Source organism: Oncorhynchus gorbuscha, linkage group LG10 (genome assembly GCF_021184085.1).
Source record: "Oncorhynchus gorbuscha isolate QuinsamMale2020 ecotype Even-year linkage group LG10, OgorEven_v1.0, whole genome shotgun sequence".
Taxonomy (NCBI): Eukaryota; Metazoa; Chordata; class Actinopteri; order Salmoniformes; family Salmonidae; genus Oncorhynchus; species Oncorhynchus gorbuscha.
Genome location: NC_060182.1, coordinates 62,810,154 through 62,838,069, shown reverse-complemented (window position 1 = coordinate 62,838,069; position 27,916 = coordinate 62,810,154). Strand labels below are relative to the sequence as shown.

At 43.5% G+C, this 27,916-nt stretch overlaps 2 protein-coding genes across 2 annotated transcripts in view; one reads left to right on the top strand and one right to left on the bottom strand.

The window, feature by feature from the left end:
* Positions 1-353: 353 nt before the first annotated feature.
* On the bottom strand, positions 354-6,804 carry LOC124045224 (C-C chemokine receptor type 6-like). The gene is made up of 4 exons (XM_046364497.1): positions 6,543-6,804; positions 2,012-2,368; positions 1,477-1,887; positions 354-1,361 (listed from the first exon to the last, which is right to left on the bottom strand). The coding sequence occupies exons 2-4, from the start codon at positions 2,357-2,359 to the stop codon at positions 987-989; spliced, it is 1,134 nt and encodes a 377-aa protein (XP_046220453.1). The 5' UTR covers positions 2,360-2,368; positions 6,543-6,804; the 3' UTR covers positions 354-986.
* A 6,179-nt stretch (positions 6,805-12,983) lies between these two features.
* The window catches only part of LOC124046330, a 59,657-nt gene continuing 44,724 nt past the window's right edge, over positions 12,984-27,916 (top strand). Inside the window, exon 1 of the mRNA XM_046366595.1 lies at positions 12,984-13,503. Coding sequence (XP_046222551.1) covers positions 13,160-13,503 — 344 coding nt within the window. The 5' untranslated portion in view covers positions 12,984-13,159. The remainder of the gene's footprint in view (positions 13,504-27,916) is intronic.

Here is a 27,916-nt window from a genome sequence, read left to right as displayed (position 1 = left end):
ATACTGTATTCCAAGGTTCAGGGGAGAGTGAGGTAAGTTGAAGCATTTATTAAATTCAGCAACACTCCGTCAAGGGAAATATAGTATTATTTCTAACAAAGATATCTACATATATTTCAGGATGTTGTGTATCCCTGGAAATAACCTGAATTCATGTAACCAGTACAGTTAAAGATTTGTGCAAAGCTTTCATCAAGGCAAAGGGTGGCTACTTTGAAAAATCTCAAATATAAAATATATGTTAGTTTAACACTTTTTTGGTTACTACATGATTCCATATGTGCTATTTCATAATTGGGATGTCTTCACTTTTATTATACAATGTAGAAATAGTACAAATAAAGAAAAACCATTGAATGGGTAGCTGTGTCCAAACCTTTGACTGGTACTGTATACATATTTTTTTTAAATAACAATACAAAACAAAACTTACACATACAAATGGCAACATCACACCTGCTCACACCGCCATCTCCAGCATCACTCTCCACCATATTGCCTCAAACTGCACCATTTTGTATCTCTCCGTAGCCCAAACACACTTTCATTTGGAAAGCTCCCCTTTGGCACCAAATTACTTTTACTGAAAGACTGGTTTATGCAAAACATCCCATGGAACTAGTGAATGCTTATTTGTATTTTAGAGTTATTTTTAAGAGAGATGATATATTTTCTAGACAAATACATTTACTTTAAAGACACATAGTGTCATTGTATTCTATTAGATTGCATCCAGTACATTTTTATTCTATTGTTTTTATGTTTTAGTCATTCTTGGCTATATTTTGACAAAAATCATGCTGTGAAACAAATTGGCATTGATAAGCAAAGAGGAATATTGGTCATTAGAGCAATTTCAATACGTAATTATCCGCATCCATGTTACAAATACTATGTACTGTAGCTACAGCATCAATCAAATGCTCATAATAACAGTCACTACTGGACTTCCTGTAGTTGGAGGCAATCTCAACCTACTCCCATCTTCACATGGTGAATGAGGAGCCATTCTCATTGTTGGATCCGTCAGTGGACTTGCGAGCTGGGATATAGAGGTCAGAGGTCATGCGTGAGGAGCGACCCGAGGGGTAGATGTACTTCCTGCCCAGGCACCACAGATCCACCAGGATCTTCTTGAAGTGGTTCCTGAACTTGACCCCGACGAAGGCGTACAGGATGGGGTTGAGGCAGCAGTGGAGGTAGGCCACGCTCCTGGTGGTGGTGAGGGTAGTGAGGATGACCTTCTCCTCCTCACACTCCCTCTGCTGGAACAGAGCCACTGTGTGGTAGAGCAGGGCCATGTTGTAGGGCAAGTGGCACACGATGAAGACCACAACCACAGCTAGGACCACACGCACTGCCTTAAGTAAGAGACGAAACAACAAGAAACTTAATTGACCCTATAAGAAACATTGACTGTATTCATACAATGAAACATTCTAATTCTATGACTGGAACTTTGGTGGATACTGGAACCTTGTGCCTCTGGGTGCTGTGGGCCCTCTGGAGGGACCAGATGATGCTGGCATAACAGAGGACCATGACCAGGATGGGCAGGAAGAACCCCATGGTCATCTGCAGACTGGGTACCAGCACCTTTATCAGCCGGGCGGTCTTGTTACTTTCAAACTGAGCCTGGCACACAGCAATAGTCTCTCCCAACCGGTTGGTCTCCTCAACCCGCTCGTTGTAGATGACTGTGGGGATAGACAGGGCTATGGCCAGAGCCCAGATGGCTGTGCAGATGAGGCGGCTGTAGATCAGGGTCCGGGAGCGGAGGCCGAAGGAGCGCCTGGCCTGGACGATGGAGATGTAGCGGTCTCCACTGATGCAGGCCAGCAGGAGCATGCCACTGTACAGGTTGATGCTGTAGGCTCCTCGTAGGGCCTTAGAGAATGAACAACATATTCTTATAATTCCATGCAATGTTGACATCTGCCTCTGACTTCACTGTAACATGAACGACATTGAAACATCAGGAGCTTTATTAGGAACTGCATCAAGCCCGTACCTTGCAGACCACTGAGCCCATGCTCCAGTCATGCTGCTCATTGTAGATGATGAGTGGCAGGGTCACGATGAACAGCAGATCTGCCACAGCCACGTTCAGAAGGTACACGTCCGTCATGGTCTTGGCTTTCTTGTAGAAGGCATATGTGACAATCACCAACGCATTGCCACAGAGACCGAATGCACAGATGAAGGAATGAACGTAGGTCTGTATGACTATCTCCATATCACGGTTGAGATTCAGGTTACAGATATATTCTGTTCCACTTTCATCAGGATAACCTTCAGTGTAGTCTTTTGGGTCATAATAATCATACTCATCTGTTTGCGGCGCATTATGCACCTCCATGTTTATCACCTGTGGAGAAAAAATATATTTCTGCAGAAAATAGTAGGCCTTCTATCATGATTTAGTTATTGAATGTCATGATGTACAATCAAGTCCATGACAAAAAGAAAAGATATAAACATCACAGTAACTGTGAACTATTGTCTGTAGCTTCAATGTGACATGTCCTATTTTACACATACAGCAGTGAAAGTGCGGAGTGCAAACCCTATTTACTGAAAAACCAACATGTCTGAGAGCTTGAGAACATCCGTTGGTTGTGAATGACCCCATTTTCTGTTGTGACCGAGAGTACATCAAGGCACGTGTAGGTGTTTAACAACTGCATTTGTCTGATCTAAAGCACTGATCAAATCCTTATCAGACCCAAGGCTAGAGATACTAAGACACATTGTACACAGCATCTCACATCTGTTCCCACATCAACACTGATGTGCCTAAAACAGGTCAACATGATGCCAGTGAAGCCTGCTTGCAAGCACATCGAGAATCAGCTCTCCACACGGTATTATCATGACTCTCATGACTTCTGTTTGATAAGAATGATAAACACCGAAAAGACAAATTGTGAAAAGCATTTGGTAACTACACTATATTACCCAAGTACTGTAGCTATTTATAATGGATAATAGCTGTAGAGATGTACAGTGACATACTGTATGAGGAACAATCTGACTACGGTGAGATATTGTCATGCTACCACTCACATGTTACACACGTGCTATGTTAAAAGACACTTCCGTCTTTCACAATACATGTTCCTGTTCCTGTTCCTATTTAGCTTCCCAACCACACTCTGTATCTCACCGACAGCCATTTAAACGCAATTAATTGCAAGATTCTCTGTGCTCAGTGTCACAATAGTGCTGATCCACAGTGTGAAGACATTAATCTCTCAATCATCTAAGAACGGTTACGAATGAATGTGCTCGTAGTGCTCGAGGATTTGCACGTGCCTTGGAATGTGATGTGATTCATTGCGGATCCTCTCAAGTCAGGTCCAAAGTAGAACAGGTCGTGCAATTTTTTTCAAGTCCAGTCTCATTTTTTTTTAAATACATATTTGTGCAATTATTTGTTCAACTACAAATCTTTGTCTATTTATTGAGGGTACCAGACAGCCCTTTTCATTATTTTGTCTACAACACCTTTGGATTATGTAATTGTAAAATATAGACCTTGTAGCAGTGGTAAGGGCCTGTAATCAGCAGAAGGCATGGCAGGTTGAAGTGCTCAGAGTGTAGATTTATTTCCAGGTCTTGGTGATTGTCACGGCTGTTGGAGAGGACCAAAGTGCAGCGTGGTACGTGTTCATACTCTTATTAATGGAACTGAACACTGATTAACAAAACAACAAAGAGAACGAACTAAACTGAAACAGTTGTGTCTGATGCAGACACAAAACAGAAAACAACTACCCACAAACACCAGGGGGGAACAGGCTACCTAAGTATGGTTCTCAATCAGAGACAACGAAGGACAGCTGCCTCTGATTGGGAACCATACCAGGCCAAACATATAGAAAATATAGAAAAACAACATAGAATGCCCACCCCCACTCACGCCCGGACCAAACCAAAATAGAGACATAAAAAGGAACTAAGGTCAGGGCGTGGCAGTGATTAAATGGGGAAAGTGTCATATTATACCAAATATACAAGTAGATTGAGCAAATATTCATGGATATACACAGGCAATATCCCAAAATAAATAACCTCTGTGTCAACTTAACCTGTCCTATCTGAACAGACACAGGTAGAGGGCAAGACCGCACAGCCTCCCCTTGAGTCCGCACAGCCTCTGTCTAACCGAAGCTCAAACAGGGAGCCTACACACACTGAGTGTTCAAAACATTACGAACACCATTCATACACATATATATACATACATACACATACACACTTTTTTAAGAATCCACCTTTATTATTCCTAGCAAAGCCTACCACCCCTCCCCCAATTGGTGTAAACTAGTAAACAATAACACTTAGGCTTCTACCTTCAGTTTATACATACTATACACATTTTACAGACACAATCTTTTTACAATGTATATATTTTGTTTGTTTTTAGTCCGTCCTCTATTTCTGATGTCCATCCAGTTTGATTTCTATTTGTAACTGTGCTATTTCACAACATTTCTGAACCTATATACATTTTACAGACCCCGTATGTTTTACATTGGTTACCTTGTTATTATTAGTCCCACCCTTCAGCTCAATTCAACCCCTCCCATCTATCTCTCAACACCATCCATTTTGGATTTCTATTTTCAATATATTTTTAGACTGTGCTTCAGAAAAGTACTGAACCTTTCTATTCTCATAGCTTCTACAGATTGTAAATTAAAGATACATTTTTTTGCTAAAGTAATTATTATATTATTGATCGATTGACTATGACTTTTCAAATCACCCAGTAATGCTATCTGCAGCGTTAGTTCTAGGTAAATGTTGCAATTCTTCAGTCATTCCTGGAGCTGTGACCAAAAAACGAGCTACGTATGGACAATACCAAAATAAATGATCTAATGACTGTACCTCCTCGCAGCAAAATCTGCAGAGCTGGGAAGATTGTATCCCCCATATATATAACATTCTATTGGTTGCAAGAATTTTGTATAATAATTTTGATAAAAACATTTTGAATCAGCGTTGTTTTGCGTGTCAATTCATAAACCATGTGCCATGGAATCAGTACGTCGAAAATCTCTTCCCAACTATTTAGCCATTTATATGGCACAGCTGTCAATTATTTGGTCCTTAAATTAAATTGGTATATATTTTTATTTATCACAATTTTCTTTAGCCATTTTTGGTCTTTAATGCAGGGCCGACAGACAAGTTCCTTTATTTTTCCCCTTCCACTTGGTAATGCTGCAATTAGTCGGTTGCAATTTTGGGTAGAGCAAACATTTCGATATGTCTGTGTTAGCTGACATAACTCCACCAGTCCTATTTATGATATCATTTACAGAAATTATAAAAAAAAATGTTTTATGAATAAGTATATTTGTTGTTTTATTTGTTATGTCTTTTCAGGTGTATTAAACTGAAATTGCAACCAACTTTCTAAGGCTTGTTTAAAAAATAAATAAATAATGGAAAGTGAGCAGTTGTCATCTGAATAAAGGGAAAAAGGCCATTCTTGAACATGGGGTGATATATTCTTACTAATTTACTAGGGAACCATTTTGGATACAAGTCTAACTTTTGTATGACTGATGCCTTTACCAAGAGGTCGAATGCTTTAATATGTAATATTTTCTGCTATCTGAATTCATGTTTGTTATATAAATAGGCCATTTTAATTTTGTCTGGCTTGCCATTTCAAATCAAATGGAATATTTTTTGTTCATATAATTTAAAAAGCAGGTCACTAGGTGTAGGCAAAACCTTAATCAACTAGGTTAACTGTGAAACGACTAAAAAGTTAATCAGGGTGATTTTTCCACAGACAGGTATTTTCCTTTCCATGGTAGCAAGATCTTATATATTTTTTCTAACTTTCTATTAAAATGTATTGGAGTGAGATCATTTCTTTCTTCTGGGATATGTATGTAAATAGTTTGTCTTGATGGTTCACCACCCTCTGGCACACATACACAATCCATGTCCCAATTGTCTGCCTCAAAGCTTAAAAATCCTTCTTTAACCTGTCTCCTCCCCTTCATCTACACAGACTGAAGTGGATTATACAGTAGCTTTCACCTGGATTCCCCTGGACAGTCTATGTAATGGAAAGTCAGCTAACGTTAGCCACCAAGCTAGAATTCATGACATGTCATACATTTTGCAAATTTGTAACATATTGCATGTTTAGCAAATTTTGCGAACATGTAATACGAATTGTTATTTGTAACATATCATACAAAATGGGTAATGTAAGTCCACAAATGAATATATACCATACAAAACGCAACATATAATGCTCAATGGGGTGTCCCGGATTTACGTACAGAATAATATGAAATGCTCTGAGACCAGGTTGCAGGCTCAAGGAAGGGAATGTCTGTAGTGTGTCAGTGTATGAGTCAGCGAACAGGGGTTGTGCATGTGTGTGTGAGAAATAACACTATTTTGGTTCGTCAAACGTTTTACAAGCCCCATTCATTACTAGACATTATTTCCGATGTAACTAAGAACCAGTTTATTTCAAATACTCTTCATAAGTTATCAGTACATACCTGTAGACAAGCCCTTGAGAGGACAGGTTGCTGGGATACAAAACAGTTGATGAAAAATGTTCTGGTCAGGTTAAGCCCAAAATATAGCCTTCTAAATCAAATCAGGCAAAGCCTGGTCAATCTTGTAAGCTAGGATGCCCAGATATATTAACTTGATTTGAGAGTACTCCTGTTAGGCTATTGTCTCGGATATCCCAGACATTGGAGCAATGTATGCTAGCGTTGGTATATTACCTGATGCAACGGTCTGTGTACAGAGACTAGTTTGGCTACCTTATGATCTCTGCAGACAGAAGTCACTGTGTGTGGGGGTCAGGATCGAGAGGTTCAGTGTGGTTGGCTGTGTCTCTCCTGGGAGGTGGAAACCTCACGGTGTCACAGCTACTAGCTTCTGCACAGATGATCTTATCTCTGCTTATCTGTTCTCTCTTTTTTGATCTCATGCCTGCATATCTACATCTCGCCTGTGTTCAAAGACACATGCCTACACACACCCACTGACATCTTCATATTCAAATCAAACTCTCAATTGGTAGTTTGAGCATTTTCAGTTGCACATGAACATGAATTGACATTTGAATTGACATACATTAACCCTTAGGCCCAACATTCTAGGCATAAGGTCTGAAAGGATATGATGGGAATAGGCACTGCGACAATAGCTCCATCTTGCCCTCTGACAGGCTCAATAGAGTTTTTACCATCTTGCTTGTACTAATAGTACTAACCTCTTAGATATTCAGTCGTCTATTTGGGAGATTTTGAGTGGTTCTGGACCGGTTCTGACTGATATTTCGGTGTGCAATGCACTCTGTGAACTTCATAGGGTCCAGTGGCTTACAGCAGTGGTTCTCAAACCTCTTCTCAGGGAACCCCAGATGTTTCACAATGTTGTTGTAGTAGCCCTGAAGTAGCTCAACTGATTCACATAGTCAAGGGCTTGACAAATTGAATTATGTGCTATCTGTGGAATAAATCAAATACATGAAATATCTGGGGATCGTTGAGTAAAGGTTTGAGAACCACCGCCTAATAGTGCCAGAAGAACTCATCTGTCTGCACTCCGCTACCACTCTGTCTGCAGAGCAGACTTGAAGTGTCAGGTTTCACAGCCATAGGGAGCGATGTGTCCAGTGGCGACCCGTAATTCAAGGCAGGTGGGGCAGAGCCCCACTTGTCTTGAGCCCCACATTTTTAGCAATAAATAAATATATATATATAAATATACATATATTTATTTTTTGGGGCTTCCCTATTTTACATGTTATTTTGGCATTATTACGTGTCACATATCAGTTTGCAGACAATGTAAAGAAAATATATATATATAATTGAGTTAATAAAGCCGCATACAAACATGGTCTCTTTTTTGTTTCATTGAGTAAGGCAGCTCCAAAATGCAAGTGTTTCAGCCCAACTCAGTGCTTTCTATGTTGGTGGGACGAGCCAGCAAAAAATAGGAGCATTGCGCCGTGATTGGCTCAATGTTCTGTCACTCATGGGAACACTAAGTTGCCACCAAGTTTACATCCTTAGTAAAGATAGGCATCCAAAATTTCCACCCTTTGGATCCTGCCATAGAGTAATATTACAAGTGCCCTTCCAAGAAGGTTCAAGGTCATTGACCACAGATAACATGACGTAAAAGCAAGTTATACGTACAGTAGCTTTGATTGGACTGATCATGTCAACATCTTACTTTCAAAGTCTTCGCTTGCAGTCATCATCATGAATCAACATCTCCTGGGATATCATTTTTAATCCTTGTCATGTGAAGAGAAATAATAAAGAGGAATTATAGATAAAACGTATCGGTGCTCATCGGCCATTGGACATAAAGATTACACAACAAGTTGGAAATTCTCCAGATGAAATCTCGCGTCTTGTGACGGCCGGCCGCCCAACAACCTGCCCGCTTGACCCTATCCCCTCCTCTCTTCTCCAGACCATTTCCGGAGACCTTCTCCCTTACCTCACCTCGCTCATCAACTTATCCCTGACCGCTGGCTACGTCCCTTCCGTCTTCAAGAGAGCGAGAGTTGCACCCCTTCTGAAAAAACCTACACTCGATCCCTCCGATGTCAACAACTACAGACCAGTATCCCTTCTTTCTTTTCTCTCCAAAACTCTTGAACGTGCCGTCCTTGGTCAGCTCTCCCGCTATCTCTCTCAGAATGACCTTCTTGATCCAAATCAGTCAGGTTTCAAGACTAGTCATTCAACTGAGACTGCTCTTCTCTGTATCACGGAGGCGCTCCGCACCGCTAAAGCTAACTCTCTCTCCTCTGCTCTCATCCTTCTAGACCTATCGGCTGCCTTCGATACTGTGAACCATCAGATCCTCCTCTCCACCCTCTCCGAGTTGGGCATCTCCGGCGTGGCCCACGCTTGGATTGCGTCCTACCTGACAGGTCGCTCCTACCAGGTGGCGTGGCGAGAATCTGTCTCCTCACCATGCGCTCTCACCACTGGTGTCCCCCAGGGCTCTGTTCTAGGCCCTCTCCTATTCTCGCTATACACCAAGTCACTTGGCTCTGTCATAACCTCACATGGTCTCTCCTATCATTGCTATGCAGACGACACACAATTAATCTTCTCCTTTCCCCCTTCTGATGACCAGGTGGCGAATCGCATCTCTGCATGTCTGGCAGACATATCAGTGTGGATGACGGATCACCACCTCAAGCTGAACTTCGGCAAGACGGAGCTGCTCTTCCTCCCGGGGAAGGACTGCCCGTTCCATGATCTCGCCATCACGGTTGACAACTCCATTGTGTCCTCCTCCCAGAGCGCTAAGAACCTTGGCGTGATCCTGGACAACACCCTGTCGTTCTCAACTAACATCAAGGCGGTGGCCCGTTCCTGTAGGTTCATGCTCTACAACATCCGCAGAGTACGACCCTGCCTCACACAGGAAGCGGCACAGGTCCTAATCCAGGCACTTGTCATCTCCCGTCTGGATTACTGCAACTCGCTGTTGGCTGGGCTCCCTGCCTGTGCCATTAAACCCCTACAACTCATCCAGAACGCCGCAGCCCGTCTGGTGTTCAACCTTCCCAAGTTCTCTCACGTCACCCCGCTCCTCCACTCTCTCCACTGGCTTCCAGTTGAAGCTCGCATCCGCTACAAGACCATGGTGCTTGCCTACGGAGCTGTGAGGGGAACGGCACCTCAGTACCTCCAGGCTCTGATCAGGCCCTACACCCAAATAAGGGCACTGCGTTCATCCACCTCTGGCCTGCTCGCCTCCCTACCACTGAGGAAGTACAGTTCCCGCTCAGCCCAGTCAAAACTGTTCGCTGCTCTGGCTCCCCAATGGTGGAACAAACTCCCTCACGACGCCAGGACAGCGGAATCAATCACCACCTTCCGGAGACACCTGAAACCCCACCTCTTTAAGGAATACCTAGGATAGGATAAAGTAATCCTTCTCACCCCCCTTAAAATATGTAGATGCACTATTGTAAAGTGGCTGTTCCACTGGATGTCATAAGGTGAATGCACCAATTTGTAAGTCGCTCTGGATAAGAGCGTCTGCTAAATGACTTAAATGTAAATGTAAATGTAAATGTAAATCGCAAATTCAACAATGAGTCGTTTGGAAGGAGTCAGTGACTAACTGCAAGCATTGCAAAGCAACCAGTAGCATGCTATTCAATGGAGTGGCTGTTTTTTTTCTCTTCGGAGTTCCCAACATAAATCCAGGGAATGTGTGGTGGCATTTTTCTGCTTTACCAAATGAGGAGTGTTACAAACTACACACCAGTCAGAGTTATACTTAAACTACATCTTTAATAATAATAAGAGTTTTGCAATAGCCTTTTTTTACTTTCAATGATGCGCTATCTCTAATGAACCATTGAAACGTGACTACAGAAAAATATCAAATATATTTTATAGCCAAGATACACCCCTCTCAACTTATATGACGAACCACAGATCTTAGGAACTCTTCACAAAGGGTCGTTTACTTGAGAAAGGAGTATCCCTTAGCCAGATAGCATTCACTATAAATTAGGACCACCCTCATGTTTAAGTGAGCATATCACAAGCCAAGGTGAGTCCAAAAATGTATTGTATGCTGCTGCATAAAATATGCAAGGGTGATATGTATACTGTAGCTAAGAAAGTAATACTAAGTGTATGTTGTGTAGTAAGCTGTTTGTAGCACATGTGCCTCACCCTAATAATTTGGTCTATTTTCACCTCCTAATTTCACTTAACGTTACTGTTCTGACACTGTGGTGCTGCACATGTACTGTAGTCTATAACCTGTTTTTGAGAAATGTCATCGTCTAATATTGTAAGAGGTTTTATTCAAATCAAATCAAATCAAATGTATTTATATAGCCCTTCGTACATCAGCTGATATCTCAAAGTGCTGTACAGAAACCCAGCCTAAAAACCCAAACAGCAAGCATTGCAGGTGTAGAAGCACGGTGGCTAGGAAAAACTCCCTAGAAAGGCCAAAACCTAGGAAGAAACCTAGAGAGGAACCAGGCTACCAGGAACCAGGTGGCCAGTCCTCTTCTGGCTGTGCCGGGTGGAGATTGTAACAGAACATAGCCAAGATGTTCAAATGTTCATAAATGACCATCATGGTCAAATAATAATAATCAAAGGCAGAACAGTTGAAATTGGAGCAGCAGCCCTGCCAGGTGGACTGGGGACAGCAAGGAGTCATCATGTCAGGTAGTCCTGAGGCATGGTCCTAGGGCTCAGGTCCTCCGAGAGAGAGAGAGAAAGAAAGAGAGAAAGAGAGAATTAGAGAGCATACTTAAATTCACACAGGACACTGTATAGGACATGAGAAGTACTCCAGATATAACAAACTGACCCTAGCCCCCCGACACATAAACTACTGCAGCATAAATACTGGAGGCTGAGACAGGAGGGGTCAGGAGACACTGTGGCTCCATCCGAGTACTCCCCCGGACAGGGCCAAACAGGAAGGATATAAACCCACCCACTTTGCCAAAGCACAGCCCCCACACCACTAGAGGGATATCTTCAACCACCAATTTACCATCCGGAGACATGGCCGAATATAGCCCACAAAGTTCTCCGCCACGGCACAACCCAAGGGGGCGCGCCAACCCACAAAGCTGTCTGCTTATATGCCCCCTTTATTTATCCTACGGATCTGACTTGGTGTACAGGGAAAAAACTGTAAGAGCAGCCCATGTTCTGCATTCGGTCGCTGTACATTTCAAAAGTGCTGTAGATCGCTCATTAATGTCTTAATCTAAATTACGGAATGCCTCTTATCTGCTCATCGTTCCCTTATGCCATAGTTTGTACATCTCAATTGTCAGTAGAAACCACATTTGTTTATGCAAGTCAGACATGTCAGCTTTGTTTTAAAAAAAAGGTAATAAACAAGGCTGAATTAATTGTTTCGCTGCCAGACAAGGTTCCGCTGATAGCCAGGTGTAGCAGTGGTAAGGATTCACGCCATTGTGCTGGAAGGAAAGCTCTGCTGTTGGGGACAGTTTTATGTAGGCCCTAACAGCTTGTGGGCACTGCTTGTCGCCGTTACAGTATAGTGCAATTAATGTATTGTTTAGTGTTGTGTAGTGTCTTTGCTGGCATGCATCTAAAACAAATATGGGAACTTTGCCCCACCAAGATTTACATGCTAAAATCGCCACTGGATGTGTCACATTTTCTGGCCTATCCAGATAAATAATTGACTTCCTCCGCCTCTGAGCGACAGAGCCGAGGCAGGGAGATGGCATTTTAAATCCTCCCCTAAAGTGAATATGGTTGGGGATAGAGGTCGATTTGGATTGTTTCATGCCATTGTAGTTCGTGTGGAAACTGGTCCTCTGGTTCTTCCAGATCTCAATTGTATTCTGCCATGTGAATAAATATATCAATTTGATCTTGAACATTCCAAATATGGCCAGCAGGGAGGGCCAACATGCATAAAATGCAACTATTGAGAAAGGTTTTGCCCAGTCATTTGGCTATTATGCCACAAAATGCCCACTTGACACAGTTTGGATGTATATAGCATAGCCTACATTTTTATGTGAGACACAAAGTATACCATTTTTTTCTTGTCCAAATCAAACACCCTTTATAACTGAAATATTTTGGTATCGTATTGGCATAGGCCTACACGTAAAGGACAAAAGGCTTTGGACAAAAAAAGTTTTGCCTACTATTTGCAATATTGTCAGATATGTGGATACAGTTCTGCTTGAGCAATGTATGATTCATGTACGAAAATGAATCATCATAATTATTTTTTTTTTTTTTCAAATATGAGCACCCTTTAACTGTAGCTGCGGGTGGCTCTGAAAGTGAACAAAAGAAAGGCTACCTGTGTGCTGGAACCCTTTTCGAAACCGGAAGACGACACTCCGCAGTTTAGGAGTTAAGAGATTTAGGAGTTCCACTGAGACAGACTTTAATCACCTGCGCTCCCTGCGCATTTGCAAATGCGTTCTTGGCCACTTGGCATGCGTTTAAAAAAAAATCTTGCTATAGCTTGCAAATAGTCTGCGTGGATCGGTTCCATCAACTTTTTGTGTTTCTTATTTCGATTTCTGTATAATATTTTCAATTCAATGTATTATCGATTTAATTGAAAAGCATAATTTCGGGCAACCATGAGTAAATCTGGAACATTTAAAATAAATAATTTGTTTCATAAAACAAAGTCACTGGATAAAGTAAACAAGGACGGAGGAAAGAATACATTTATAGATGCAACTTCATATGTAGATGGAGAGCCTTCAAGCCCATTACGGTCGAGTCGCGGACTTGTCAGCCCCAAAGATGGGACGTTTCCCGGTGATATTCTACCTACAAGCCCGCCGAGCGAGGAGAAAAAGAAGAAGAAACGGTTCCTGTCCTTTAAACTCAAGAAGAAACGCTCCAAGGACTCAGGGAGCATCGACGACCCATTGTTCTGTACCGGTGCCGACGAGCTCGACAGCTTCAGCAGTAACATGTAAATTATAATCTTTATGAAAATGTGTGGGGACTGGGGTAGGCCTATTATCACATTGATTTGTTGAACAGGCTACACTGTTTATGTAGGTAGCCTAGCTCTCGCACTTAAAGGTAAGACATAAAATAGATAGGCAAACCTATCCTTATTTACCCCAATGAGTCATGCCATTATGACAGAATGGATGACATATCTTACCCTGCAGTGCTACCTGTATTGATACCTGTCAGTGCCAGCTTGGTGCTCAAATGTAGGCCACAATTTAGGCTATGATACAGGTAGGCCTACCTCAGGCAGAGTAATACTTCTGACAACAAATCAAATTGACTGATTTTAACAGTATGATTATTTGCCTTAAAGCTCATCTCCATATTCAATAATAGGGGATTTTATTGAAAAACAGGCTATTTGCAATAAGAGATGTGATTAAGAATATATTTAATCAATAAGGCCTGAGATGGTGTAGTATATGGCCAATATACCAAGGCTAAGGGCTGTTCTTAAGCACAACGCAACGTAGAGTGCCTGGATACAGCCCCTAGCCGTGGTATAATGGCCATATTCCACAAACCCCTGAGGTGCCGTATTGCTATTATAAACTGGTTAACAACTTAATTAAAAATAAATGTTTTGTCATACCTTTGGTATACGGTCTGATATACCACAGCTGTCAGTCAATCAGCATTCAGGGCTCAAACCACCCAGTTTAGAACATGTTTTAAATCCCTGTATAGGGATTGACTGTCTTGTATGGGGTGCAGTTATTATAAGAACTGGCTACTTTAATGTATCATAATCTGCAGTGTTACAACAGCTATTGTGTGTGTGTGTGTGTGTGTGTGTGTGTGTGTGTGTGTGTGTGTGTGTGTGTGTGTGTGTGTGTGTGTGTGTGTGTGTGTGTGTGTGTGTGTGTGTGTGTGTGTGTGTGTGTGTGTGTGTGTTGGTTAGCAATGTTGTTGGGATTGGCTACTGGATTTCAACAGAAATGGGCCTATCTGATATGATGAGCTGGATAAAGCATGAATTCTTGCCAACTGCTTAATTTTCACGCAAAACAATGAGTCATGAGGAGTTGGCAAGATAGCACAAGCATATCTGGGATCAGGCCAGGTAATCTGCAGTTAGGGTTTAATTCTCCACCTGCACTCTCCCATTTGTACTCTCATAAAGATAAAGTGAGCTCCTCAAATACTTACTGTATGTGCATATTATAGTATAATAGATTACAGTCCCAATTAATCCTGTATTTCAGTCAGGCCTACAATACATAACAACTCTATGGTATTCCAGGTAACACTATAGCTAATACTGTGACAAACCACCACTAGACCAGACATATGTTTCTCAAGTTAAACTCATTCCTCCAATTATGGTCTCACGTGTATTACTGCACTTGAGGTGTTTGTCGACTGAATGCGTTTTTGATGTATTCATGTCGTTCTAAACGCAAAGCAGTGTATCTTTTCTCTTGTGGCAGTTTGCATAGGTAAACTAGTGAGGTGTCGAGTTCCTGCTCACCTAGTCTGGTCTTGCTCAGGTTTTGGTCACTGTTCGAAGGGAGACAAGTTTGATCTGAAGTTTGGGTCGTGATCGACATCCTTCCATCTGTGCAACGTAATGGGGAATTTACCAGCAAGCAGCAGTATAACAATGGGAAAGGCAATAACAAGGTGTGAGAAGGGTAACGGGGTAAATTAGGTGAACATTTAAATGGGAAGCTTATGTTACTCCAGGGTTATCCAACCATCTTCCTGGAGAGCCATCCTCCTGTAGGTTTTTACTCCAACCCTGGTTGTAAGATATCCTGATTCAGTTTATCCTCCAGCTAATGAGAATCAGTTAGATTCACTCCATCCTGCTAGATTAGGGTTGGAGTGAAAAACCTAGAAGACAGTATCTCTCAAGGAACAGGGTTGGATAGCCCTGTGTTAAACTGTGTTTTATTGTTTGTTTGCTCTTAAATGGTTTGGATGGATTTAAGTGTCCAGTCTGTCATTTTTAACAGTCTGGATGGGGTTGAGGAAATGTGTCTCAATGTGTTTTGAAGCCATACATGGTTTATCACGTGACATAAACAGCTATGACATCTGCTAATTGTTCATGGCAGTTATTTCATGATTATGCCATCCTTAAGGCGGCGGTAATGTTTTCGGGTAAAGTGTGACCGACACAACGTGGAGTGCCACACCTTTATCCATGGTATATCGGCCATATATCACAAACCCAGAGGAGCCTTATTGCTATTATTAACTTGTTACAAACGTAATTAGAGCAGTACAAATACCCGTGGTATACGGTCTGATATACCACAGCTTTCATGGAATCAGCATTCAGGGCAGGAACCATTGAACACGAACAGCAGAGAGTCACTGTCACACTTGCATCTATGCAACCTGGATGTCTGTGTTGCTATGTGGTGTAAATACTATTACTTTCAGAAAGCTATAGACTCTCCTCATGGCTATGCAAGTGTACTGCACATGTTTTCCATTATAAACCAAACTCCATAGCACACCCCAACAACTCTCCCTACTAGATGATGACAGTCAACCATAACCTAACTGGGTTCCACTGTCAGACAGATACATTAGAAACCCTTATGGTGGGACTCTCACGAACGTGGTGCTTTCCAGTGTAACTGGCCTGGCAAGTGTGCATGCGTTAATTCAGAGAAAGTGTAGTTTCCTTATACACGTTTGATGTTTTAGCATTGAACTTTGACTAGTGACTAATCTGGTGTGATGATGATGATGTAGTGTGGATCATGTATTAGGCTGAGGAGGTGGCCTGGCCAGCCTTACATCATATTTGAATAGTGGATCAGAAACCTGTTTCACCCGTAGGACCATGCAGTGCAATCCTATCAACTTGAGCTCAGTGATCCCTGCAGGCCAGCCAGGGAGGAATAAGACTCACGCGCACAAACGCAGGCACGCACGCACTCGTTCAGCAAATTACATTTGAGACAGAAGACGTTTTCAGAGTCCCTGTAAATGTACACTAACAGATCCTATCTGTTCTTGAGGTTAGAGGAGAGCTGCTGTAACTTTTCATCGCAATGCCGCAGTGACATCACCAGTTTGTGACTGTCATCACAGACTGTCAGGTGGACTTACGTTCTGTCCTGTGTTTGTTTGTTCATCGTAGGTCAAAGAAACACAGACCATTCAGTTTACGTACAGTAACATAGCTTTGTTCAGATATGTTTTCAGAGATATGCTTTAAAAATCCTAAACCTTCTACCGTACTCTGTCAACAACACCCCTATACAAACAAACCTATTTATAGCACCCTAGTACTGTTCTCTATTCTCAATCATCAGGTATAGGTGTCACAATAATTTTTTCTCCACTTTGAATGGCACTTGGGCTCAAAACAGTTGTCAATGCAAGGTTTCAAATGGTCCTCAGCTGAAATTCTATACAAGGCAGTTATAGGAACGGGGATATGTAATGATTTTGGATTGTAGCACAGTTGCCAGACCGAAAGCCAGAAAGGTATAGCTCGTGGCTCCAGCATGCTTGAATGTATGGTTTTGGATTACCAAAGACATGTCACATACTATACCAGTGCACTGTGCCACAGGCCCTCATGCATCCACCCAAATGTTAGCGACATTAACTTAATCATCCATGCCCTTCAGTGGTTCCCACTATCATTTCTTCAACAAAACAAGCACCCTTTCATTTTTCTGCCCACCCATACTGGAATTATACGACCGAACACCAATCCAAAACAGAGTGCCACACACTCATAATGTTGAATAGTGGGAAGGGATGTATCTGTTTTAGATGTGACCCATATAGTCCGTTTGACCAAACATTCACGGCCTTACAGCTTAGATAAGTGATCTGCTTATCATACTATAGAACTGATGGATTGCTTTCAGTAATGTACTGTAAATGGTGCCTTGTGACAGAAAGGGGACACTCTGATTGTGGTGCAGTTGCTTTCTTTCTGTGCTTTGTGAGTTTTGAGTTACGGCATCTTGTTTATGTCCCTGTCTTTTATATTTCCAAGCCTGCGGCTAATTGGAATTGAACCAGTACTGCACTGTGTATCCCAGTTGAAGTTTTGGACAGACATGCTCCCCCAGCATGCCTGCTTCACTGACACAATGGCATTATATCAAAGCTTCTGGTTATGAGCGATGTTCCCTCAAGTTGTTTTGGCACTGAGCAAATTTCAGGTCTTCTGAGCGCAAACTCGAACGTTGTGAATATTCTATGCAACTTCCAGCGTACGTTTAGTGTGAACACTGATGCTGTACCCACTTTAAGTTACAGTTTCAGACAGTGGTCAAGTAGGCTACTGTGGATGATTTATAATGTAGGTCTACCAGAGTGGCCTAAAGTACCAACAAAAACAATGGAGAAAATGCATCCCATAACATGGAAATAGCCGTTCTATCATTCAGCCTACAATAGCAGCCAATGTGTGGTGTTAAATGTAGGCCTACATTCCATGAGACTTTTGAAGAAAAAAAAAACATGCAGGGCTTGACATGAACCTGTTTATCCACTTGTCCTTCAGACAAGGAGGTGACTAGAAATTTTGTTGTGTTTGATGCAAGAAACCACTTTACAAAATAAAATGCATTATTATTCCCATACCATTATAACAGAGAATCAGACCAATTATGCTGCCCTCTGGCTGTTGGCTATTTAGTTTATTCAAGCCTAAAGCTCTTTACCTGACTTGTTTTTCAAAAATGGCTAGAAATGCACATGTTTTGTGCTCCTGTAGGAAGCATTCCCTCCACCATTGCTGACTACAAATGATCTATAACTGGGCTATAAACTCTCTTAACTAGCAAAGGATATGAGCAAATGTGCACACGTGGCTACATGCAGCTCTCGCTTTGGTCTCAAAACAAGCGCATTTACTCACGACCGCTCATGCTGTAAACACAGCCCATTTCAAAGTGAATGGCACAGATGCATTATGGCAATGGTCTATTTGCATAGGCCAACTGCTGTTATGGCGCAACGGTCTGTGTAGAGAACAGGTCTGAGTCCTGCCTGTGAATGCAATATAATCCTACTCCGATGTTTTCTGCCTGCAACCACATCTCTCACAGCGGGATGTTGCGTTGAAAGTGGCTAATATTGCGTCGATTTGATCACAATTCCCACAGTAAAGAGAAAACCTTAATGGTGTTAGCTAAGGGGGAAAACTCTAGAAAGTTCAATCTGGTGCTTATCTGCCGGGGTTGATCTTTCTTCTGCACAGCAGTCCCTGGGGAGCTGTGCTCCCACGCATCTGCTCAACTTCGAGGGAACATTTACTGTGAGCCTCACAGAGCGTACTACTGCTCTATAGTCTTACTAGGCTCTGTACTGACAGGATCTCCAGTATGATGCGTAACAGCCAGGTTGTGGTGAGTGCCTGGGGGAGGGTGTAGTCAGGGCCAAGCAGGTTGTATGATAAATGAGAAGTGGATTCTAACACAACACCTGTGGTTTTCCCTTCACACTGTAGGATTGCTCCTACACTCCTACGCTTGTAGCTTATAGGCCTACCTGTGCTCCTGATTAACACACGTACGGTTATGGTATGGGTTATGACTAATTTACAATGGGTTTGTACTGTAACAACGGGAAGGATGGTCCTCTTTGTGACACTAATATCGTTGTTTCCTACGGATGGTTAAAGTAGTCTGCTCTCAAATCCCCAAATGATCTTCTATGGGAGTGTGTATACCGGTCGTCTTTGTCTGGTGTCTTCATTATCTACTACTGAAAGGGTAGTTGTTTTAAGCAAAGAGTAGGCTGTGCCCCTGGACAACTAGCTATACATGGCCATTGGCCATAGTACAATTGACCTACCGGTTTATGTTTGCCAAGGTTTCAACTACCTTTGTTTTGCGTATTTGCTGGAGATTTCCTAGGAGATACATTCCAGTTTAGTTCCCTGAAGTTAATGTTATGTGTTATTCTACCCGTAGGAGATTTCCATTGTTAAGACTGTGATAATATGATTCATATATTAATTCATTATGAGTTTGGATGTTTTGATGTTATTGGTTATTGGTTTTGTGGGAATGTGGCAGTTTCAGGTGCAGAGTGTATGAAATCAGTTGTCTCCTGTAGAAGCGGACACATACAGTATCTGTAGTAAAGGGTTATTTGCATTTCTGTTGATGGAGTTTGCCATGGGAACTCAGAACAATAAACAGATGTAGCCTTACTGCCAAATGCTGCAGAGACAGTCTATTCGTGGTCTGTAACCGGCTCCCTGCTTTCCCTTTGATCCCAGCTCGCCCGGGGAGAGTGTTTGTATGAAACTTCTTGTAAAGCGAAAGGAAAGATGCCATAATGATTGACTGGTAATATTGTGGCGAGACGCACCACGCAGACACAGTCACGAAGCTCATCAGCTGACACGTTTCAATCATAGAACAGAATATGTAGATGAACCAAATCAAATCACTTTTCAAATGTATTTGTCACATACACATGGTTAGCAGATGTTAATGCGAGTGTAGCGAAATGCTTGTAGTGTAGCGAAATGCCTTATCATCCTCTCTGTATAGACATACTCGATTGCTCTAGGTCCAATCCATTTTTCTCTTATTTAAACATTCCTTGCTCGATGATTCATATTACTGTTCTTTACCAGATAAATCTGCATAAATCTTCCCCGATGTGACATAATTGATTTCACTACCTGTTCCGTGTTCCCTAGATCATCAGAGTCACTCCAGTGGAATGCACTTAGCAAGCAAAGCATTTACAAATAGTTCCCTACTTTAGGACCATTAGATAAGACATTGATTCACCATTCTGTCCATATCAGCCCTTTTGACATCATCCCCTACTGACAGACAGTATTGCTGTCTGGATTCCTAAACCGGTGTTGGCCCTGCTTCACTCCCATGGGGGAGGTTCTGTAAAACTCTTACATATGGCACAAGGCCTGTCAGTGGAGAGCACGAAGGACTGTTGTCAAAAGCATAAACAGTACAATTATAAACTCTGATCGGTCATGGCAAAGGTTGAGGGGAGTCTTATCTGTGCTATCCTAGGTATTGACCATTCTCATATTGAGCGCTTGTGTGAGTTTGAGTGGATTAAGAGAGAGTATCAGACAGGGCCCTGCAGGTAGAGACAGAGTAGAGGGTGAGGTCGGAGAGAGGGAGCAAAAAGAGGGATGGAATGAGGAAGGAGATGGGGTGAGGTTGGAGTGAGGGATGGGTGGGGGGAGTGAGTGAGTGAGAGGGAGGAGTTACGAGGAGTGGGACAGTGGACAGTGGGACAGTCTCCATGAGCTCAAGATGTGTAAAGCATATCGCCCAAAGCTTTCCAAAGGGTTGGGAGATGTGTTTGGAATTGAACTGTCATGGCTGACTGGTTCTGGATTCTAGAGAACTAGAAACCTTAAAAACGTGTCTGCAATGAAATAGAATGTGCATGGCATGAACCGGAACCAAGGTTGCGAGATCCTATCGAATTTGCTCACCTGAATTAAATGTGTTGTTTGCCTAGTTCCTTTATGCTTTACTTAAAAATACATACAGAAACTAAAAGGTTAACAGCCATTTAAACCCAATGACTGAGTCGTCATGGCAAGGTCACAGTCACCATATCACAACTATCCCTCTGAGTGACAGTATGTTGGTCCCTCCCTACACTTCTCTATGTTGACAGATGTCTCTCTACCCCTCCAGGTAAAAGGGATGCTTTTAGGCATTACTCCATCCCCAACACATAATCACTGACACAATCACAGTGCCGACAAGGCCGGACGAAGCCTACAGTTCTTTACTGACACTGATGGGTGTTTTGTAGGTTGTGTTGTTGTATCTCATCAAGGCCAACTCTTGATTTTGAGACAATGAATCAAGGCTTTGCTTTTCAATGGTCAATTAAATTCATCTTAGTACACCTGTTTTACCCTATCAATCGTCATCCAAAGTAAAAGGTTGTATTACTTTATATTTTTCATGTACGGAAGCGTATTAGGGCCAAGTGAAGAGACATTTGATTGATGTAATCAGTAGCGTAATTTTGGATTACCAGAACTCAGTAATGTAATCTGATTACATTCTGTTACTTTTAGATTACTTTCCCCTTAAGTGGCATGAGAAGAAGACAAAAATGTATGTTACCAATTGAATGACATCTATTGTAGGATAAATCAATGTTATATTTTACTTAGCTGGTCATATGGATGTTACATTTTACTTTATGGGTTGGTTATGTAGGCTTCTTCTAACACATCGCTTTCTACTACATATAATCATATTATTATATCTTTACATTAAAAACCAAAGTCTATCGGAATTCCAGTCATTCCAATAAATGTTATACCCCTTGATCTTCAAGACTAGGGCTTGGAAATATGGAAGTATAGATTAGCCAAATTGTTTTACCTGAGCATGACCCCAAAACTAAGGCCTTATTAGCCAAACCTACTCTGTTGTTTCTGATTTTGTTGTCATGGAGGACTGATTCGAGTTGAAAAATAAATGCTGCGCTCATGGAATGGCATGCTTTGAGAACTACTGAAAAGTGCTATTTACAAAATGAATGCCATATGCTGCATTTGCTGTAGGCCTGTTGTTTACTTTTTCGTCGGTGACACTTTGATATCTTGATAATATACAGCTGTTTTATAGGGCAAATCCACAGATAAAACCATTTTAAAAATGGTCGCCCCGCCTCTGTTTTGGAAAAAAGCTGAGGAATGGGCCTGTAAAAATATAACCATTCTCCGATTAATAGACAGAGCTATGGATGCAAGGACTGACCATCCATGATATAACAATGATTGCTTTAACCATGTTATGAGGCGATACCGTGTTTGTTACGTTTACAATGTTTGCAAACATTGGATTAAAATAAGCCTATATTTTAGGTTCTCATGAAGTGCGACAGTTGAGCTAAACTCATGAGGCATTTATACGTTTTATTCTTCAAGAATCAATGCATATACATTATATCATTTATAAATCCAAAAATGGGTGTAGCAGCTACTGATTGCCCCTTTCAGTCTGTCAAAGTGTGCAAGTTTGAGCATGTGCCCATTACGCCTATGGATTTTTTTCTTGTATCAGCATGAATTAGATTGAGCAATTAAAGCCCCAACTTTTATTCCATAGGCTTGTATCCGCACCATGCAGCTGTTGCACAAGCACATTTTTCACCCACTGGCTGTCTACTTGCTTCAAAAGCAGTGATTGATGGGCATCTTAAACTTCTTGAATTCAACCATTATTGGGTTCAAATACACATTCAGATTTGTGAACAGCCATCCACAACAACCACAATCTGTAAAGCTCAAATAGCTAAATGAGAGATCAGCAGTGGGATTCACATCAATGCGCTATGATATAAATAATAAGTGATATCCGTATCGCCGTAGACTACACCGCTGTCATCCTTACCTCCAAGCGTTTGCTCAAGTTGGACAATCTTTGGATGCTGACTGCAGTCGCACCATTGGAAGACATAGCTGTTATGCAGGTGAATGAGGACCCAAAAGCGACTTGGCGAAAACAGAGTCTTTAATCCAGTAAAGTAAATCTACAATCATAAAGCACAATTCCACTCGTAATGACGAGAACAGACTGGAGACTCGATCATGAACTGCAGGTTGCCTCGGGAAGGCACTTGAACGTAGCAGACTCAGACACCTGCTCACCACGCAGCATCTGAGGGAAACACGACACGACAGGGCGATACACAGACACAGCACGGTGAACAATAGACAAGGATCCGACAGGGCAGAAACGGAAAACAAGGGGAGAAATAGGGACTCTAATCAGGGAAAAAGATAGGGAACAGGTATGGGAAGACTAAATGATTGATTAGGGGAATAGGAACAGCTGGGAGCAGGAACGGAACGATAGAGAGAAGAGAGAGAGGAAGGGAGAGAGAAAAAGGGGAACGAACCTAAAAAGACCAGCAGGGGGAAAACGAACAGAGGGAAAAGCAAAATGACAAGACAATATAAGACAAAACATGACAGTACCCCCCACTCACCGAGCGCCTCCTGGCGCACTCGAGGAGGAATCCTGGCGGCAACGGAGGAAATCATCAATAAGTGAACGGTCCAGCACGTCCCGAGACGGAACCCAACTCCTCTCCTCAGGACCGTAACCCTCCCAATCCACTAAGTATTGGTGACCCCGTCCCCGAGAACGCATGTCCATGATCCTACGTACCTTGTAAATAGGTGCGCTCTCGACAAGGACGGGAGGGGGGAGGGAAGACGAACGGGGTGCGAAGAAAGGGCTTGACACAGGAGACATGGAAGACAGGATGGACGCGACGAAGATGTCGCGGAAGAAGCAGTCGCACAGCGACAGGATTGACGACCTGGGAGACACGGAACGGACCAATGAACCGCGGAGTCAACTTACGAGAAGCTGTCGTAAGAGGAAGGTTGCGAGTGGAAAGCCACACTCTCTGGCCGCAACAATACCTTGGACTCTTAATCCTACGTTTATTGGCGGCTCTCACAGTCTGTGCCCTGTAACGGCAAAGTGCAGACCTCACCCTCCTCCAGGTGCGCTCACAACGTTGGACAAACGCTTGAGCGGAGGGAACGCTGGACTCGGCAAGCTGGGATGAGAACAGAGGAGGCTGGTAACCCAGACTACTCTGAAACGGAGATAACCCGGTAGCAGACGAAGGAAGCGAGTTGTGAGCGTATTCTGCCCAGGGGAGCTGTTCTGCCCAAGACGCAGGGTTTCTGAAAGAAAGGCTGCGTAGTATGCGACCAATCGTCTGATTGGCCCTCTCTGCTTGACCGTTAGACTGGGGATGAAACCCGGAAGAGAGACTGACGGACGCACCAATCAAACGACAGAACTCCCTCCAAAACTGTGACGTGAATTGCGGGCCTCTGTCTGAAACGGCGTCTAACGGGAGACCATGAATTCTGAACACATTCTCGATGATGATTTGTGCCGTCTCCTTAGCGGAAGGAAGTTTAGCGAGGGGAATGAAATGTGCCGCCTTAGAGAACCTATCGACAACCGTAAGAATCACAGTCTTCCCCGCAGACAAAGGCAGACCGGTAATGAAGTCTAGGGCGATGTGAGACCATGGTCGAGAAGGAATGGGGAGCGGTCTGAGACGACCGGCAGGAGGAGAGTTACCTGACTTAGTCTGCGCGCAGTCCGAACAAGCAGCCACGAAACGGCGCGTGTCACGCTCCTGAGTTGGCCACCAAAAGCGCTGGCGAATAGATGCAAGAGTGCCTCGAACACCGGGATGACCAGCTAACTTGGCAGAGTGAGCCCACTGAAGAACAGCCAGACGAGTGGAAACAGGAACGAAAAGAAGGTTACTAGGACAAGCGTGCGGCGACGCAGTGTGCGTGAGTGCTTGCTTAACCTGTCTTTCAATTCCCCAGACTGTCAACCCGACAACACGCCCATAAGGAAGAATCCCCTCGGGATCAGTCGAAGCCACAGAAGAACTAAAAAGACGGGATAAGGCATCAGGCTTGGTGTTCTTGCTACCCGGACGGTAAGAAATCACAAACTCGAAACGAGCGAAAAACAACGCCCAACGAGCTTGACGAGCATTAAGTCGTTTGGCAGAACGGATGTACTCAAGGTTCTTATGGTCTGTCCAAACGACAAAAGGAACGGTCGCCCCCTCCAACCACTGTCGCCATTCGCCTAGGGCTAAGCGGATGGCGAGCAGTTCGCGGTTACCCACATCATAGTTGCGTTCAGATGGCGACAGGCGATGAGAAAAAATAAGCGCAAGGATGAACCTTATCGTCAGACTGGAAGCGCTGGGATAGAATGGCTCCCACGCCTACCTCTGAAGCGTCAACCTCGACAATGAATTGTCTAGTGACGTCAGGAGTAACGAGGATAGGAGCGGACGTAAAACGTTCTTTTAGAAGATCAAAAGCTCCCTGGGCGGAACCGGACCACTTAAAACACGTCTTGACAGAAATAAGAGCTGTGAGAGGGGCAGCAACTTGACCGAAATTACGAATGAAACGCCGATAGAAATTAGCGAAACCTAGAAAGCGCTGCAACTCGACACGTGACCTTGGAACGGGCCAATCACTGACAGCTTGGACCTTAGCGGAATCCATCTGAATGCCTTCAGCGGAAATAACGGAACCGAGAAAAGTAACGGAGGAGACATGAAAAGAGCACTTCTCAGCCTTCACGTAGAGACAATTCTCTAAAAGGCGCTGTAGAACACGTCGAACGTGCTGAACATGAATCTCGAGTGACGGTGAAAAAATCAGGATATCGTCAAGATAGACAAAAACAAAGATGTTCAGCATGTCTCTCAGAACATCATTAACTAATGCCTGAAAAACAGCTGGCGCATTGGCGAGACCAAACGGCAGAACCCGGTACTCAAAATGCCCTAACGGAGTGTTAAACGCCGTTTTCCACTCGTCCCCCTCTCTGATGCGCACGAGATGGTAAGCGTTACGAAGGTCCAACTTAGTAAAGCACCTGGCTCCCTGCAGAATCTCGAAGGCTGATGACATAAGGGGAAGCGGATAACGATTCTTAACCGTTATGTCATTCAGCCCTCGATAATCCACGCAGGGGCGCAGAGTACCGTCCTTTTTCTTAACAAAAAAAAACCCCGCCCCGGCCGGAGAGGAAGAAGGCACTATGGTACCGGCGTCAAGAGACACAGACAAATAATCCTCGAGAGCCTTACGTTCGGGAGCCGACAGAGAGTATAGTCTACCCCGAGGAGGAGTGGTCCCCGGAAGGAGATCAATACTACAATCATACGACCGGTGAGGAGGAAGGGAGTTGGCTCGGGACCGACTGAAGACCGTGCGCAGATCATGATATTCCTCCGGCACTCCTGTCAAATCGCCAGGTTCCTCCTGAGAAGTGGGGACAGAAGAAATGGGAGGGATGGCAGACATTAAACACTTCACATGACAAGAAACGTTCCAGGATAGGATAGAATTACTAGACCAATTAATAGAAGGATTATGACATACTAGCCAGGGATGACCCAAAACAACAGGTGTAAAAGGTGAACGAAAAATCAAAAAAGAAATAGTCTCACTGTGGTTACCAGATACTGTGAGGGTTAAAGGTAGTGTCTCAAATCTGATACTGGGAAGATGACTACCATCTAAGGCGAACATGGGCGTAGGTTTGTCTAACTGTCTGAAAGGAATGTCATGTTTCCGAGCCCATGCTTCGTCCATGAAACAACCCTCAGCCCCAGAGTCTATCAAGGCACTGCATGTAGCACCCGAACCGGTCCAGCGTAGATGGACCGACATAGTAGTACAGGATCTAGATGGAGAGACCTGAGTAGTAGCGCTCACCAGTAGCCCTCCGCTTACTGATGAGCTCTGGCTTTTACTGGACATGAATTGACAAAATGTCCATCAAATCCGCAATAGAGGCACAGGCGGTTGGTGATCCTCCGTTCCCTCTCCTTAGTCGAGATGCGAATACCTCCCAGCTGCATGGGCTCAGTCTCTGAGCCAGAGGTGGGAGATGGTTGCGATGCGGAGCAGGGAAACACCGTTGACGCGAGCTCTCTTCCACGAGCCTGGTGACGAAGATCTACCCGTCGTTCTATGCGGATGGCGAGAGCAATCAAAGAGTCCACACTTGAAGGAACCTCCCGGGAGAGAATCTCATCTTTAACCACTGCGTGGAGTCCCTCCAGAAAACGAGCGAGCAGCGCCGGCTCGTTCCACTCACTAGAGGCAGCAAGAGTGCGAAACTCAATAGAGTAATCCGTTATGGATCGATCACCTTGGCATAGGGAAGCCAGGGCCCTAGAAGCCTCCCTACCAAAAACTGAACGGTCAAAAACCCGAATCATCTCCTCTTTAAAGTTCTGGTAATTGTTAGAGCAATCAGCCCTTGCCTCCCAGATAGCTGTGCCCCACTCTCGAGCCCGGCCAGTAAGGAGTGAAATGACGTAAGCAACCCGAGCTCTCTCTCTAGAGTATGTGTTGGGTTGGAGAGAGAACACAATATCACACTGGGTGAGAAAGGAGCGGCACTCCGTGGGCTGCCCGGAGTAGCAAGGTGGGTTATTAACCCTAGGTTCCGGAGGCTCGGCAGGCCAGGAAGTAACAGGTGGCACGAGACGAAGACTCTGGAACTGTCCAGAGAGGTCGGAAACCTGAGCGGCCAGGTTCTCCACGGCATGGCGAGCAGCAGACAATTCCTGCTCGTGTCTGCCGAGCATGGCTCCTTGGATCTCGACGGCAGTGTTACGAGCGTCTGTAGTCGCTGGGTCCATTCTTTGGTCGGATCCTTCTGTTATGCAGGTGAATGAGGACCCAAAAGCGACTTGGCGAAAACAGAGTCTTTAATCCAGTAAAGTAAATCTACAATCATAAAGCACAATTCCACTCGTAATGACGAGAACAGACTGGAGACTCGATCATGAACTGCAGGTTGCCTCGGGAAGGCACTTGAACGTAGCAGACT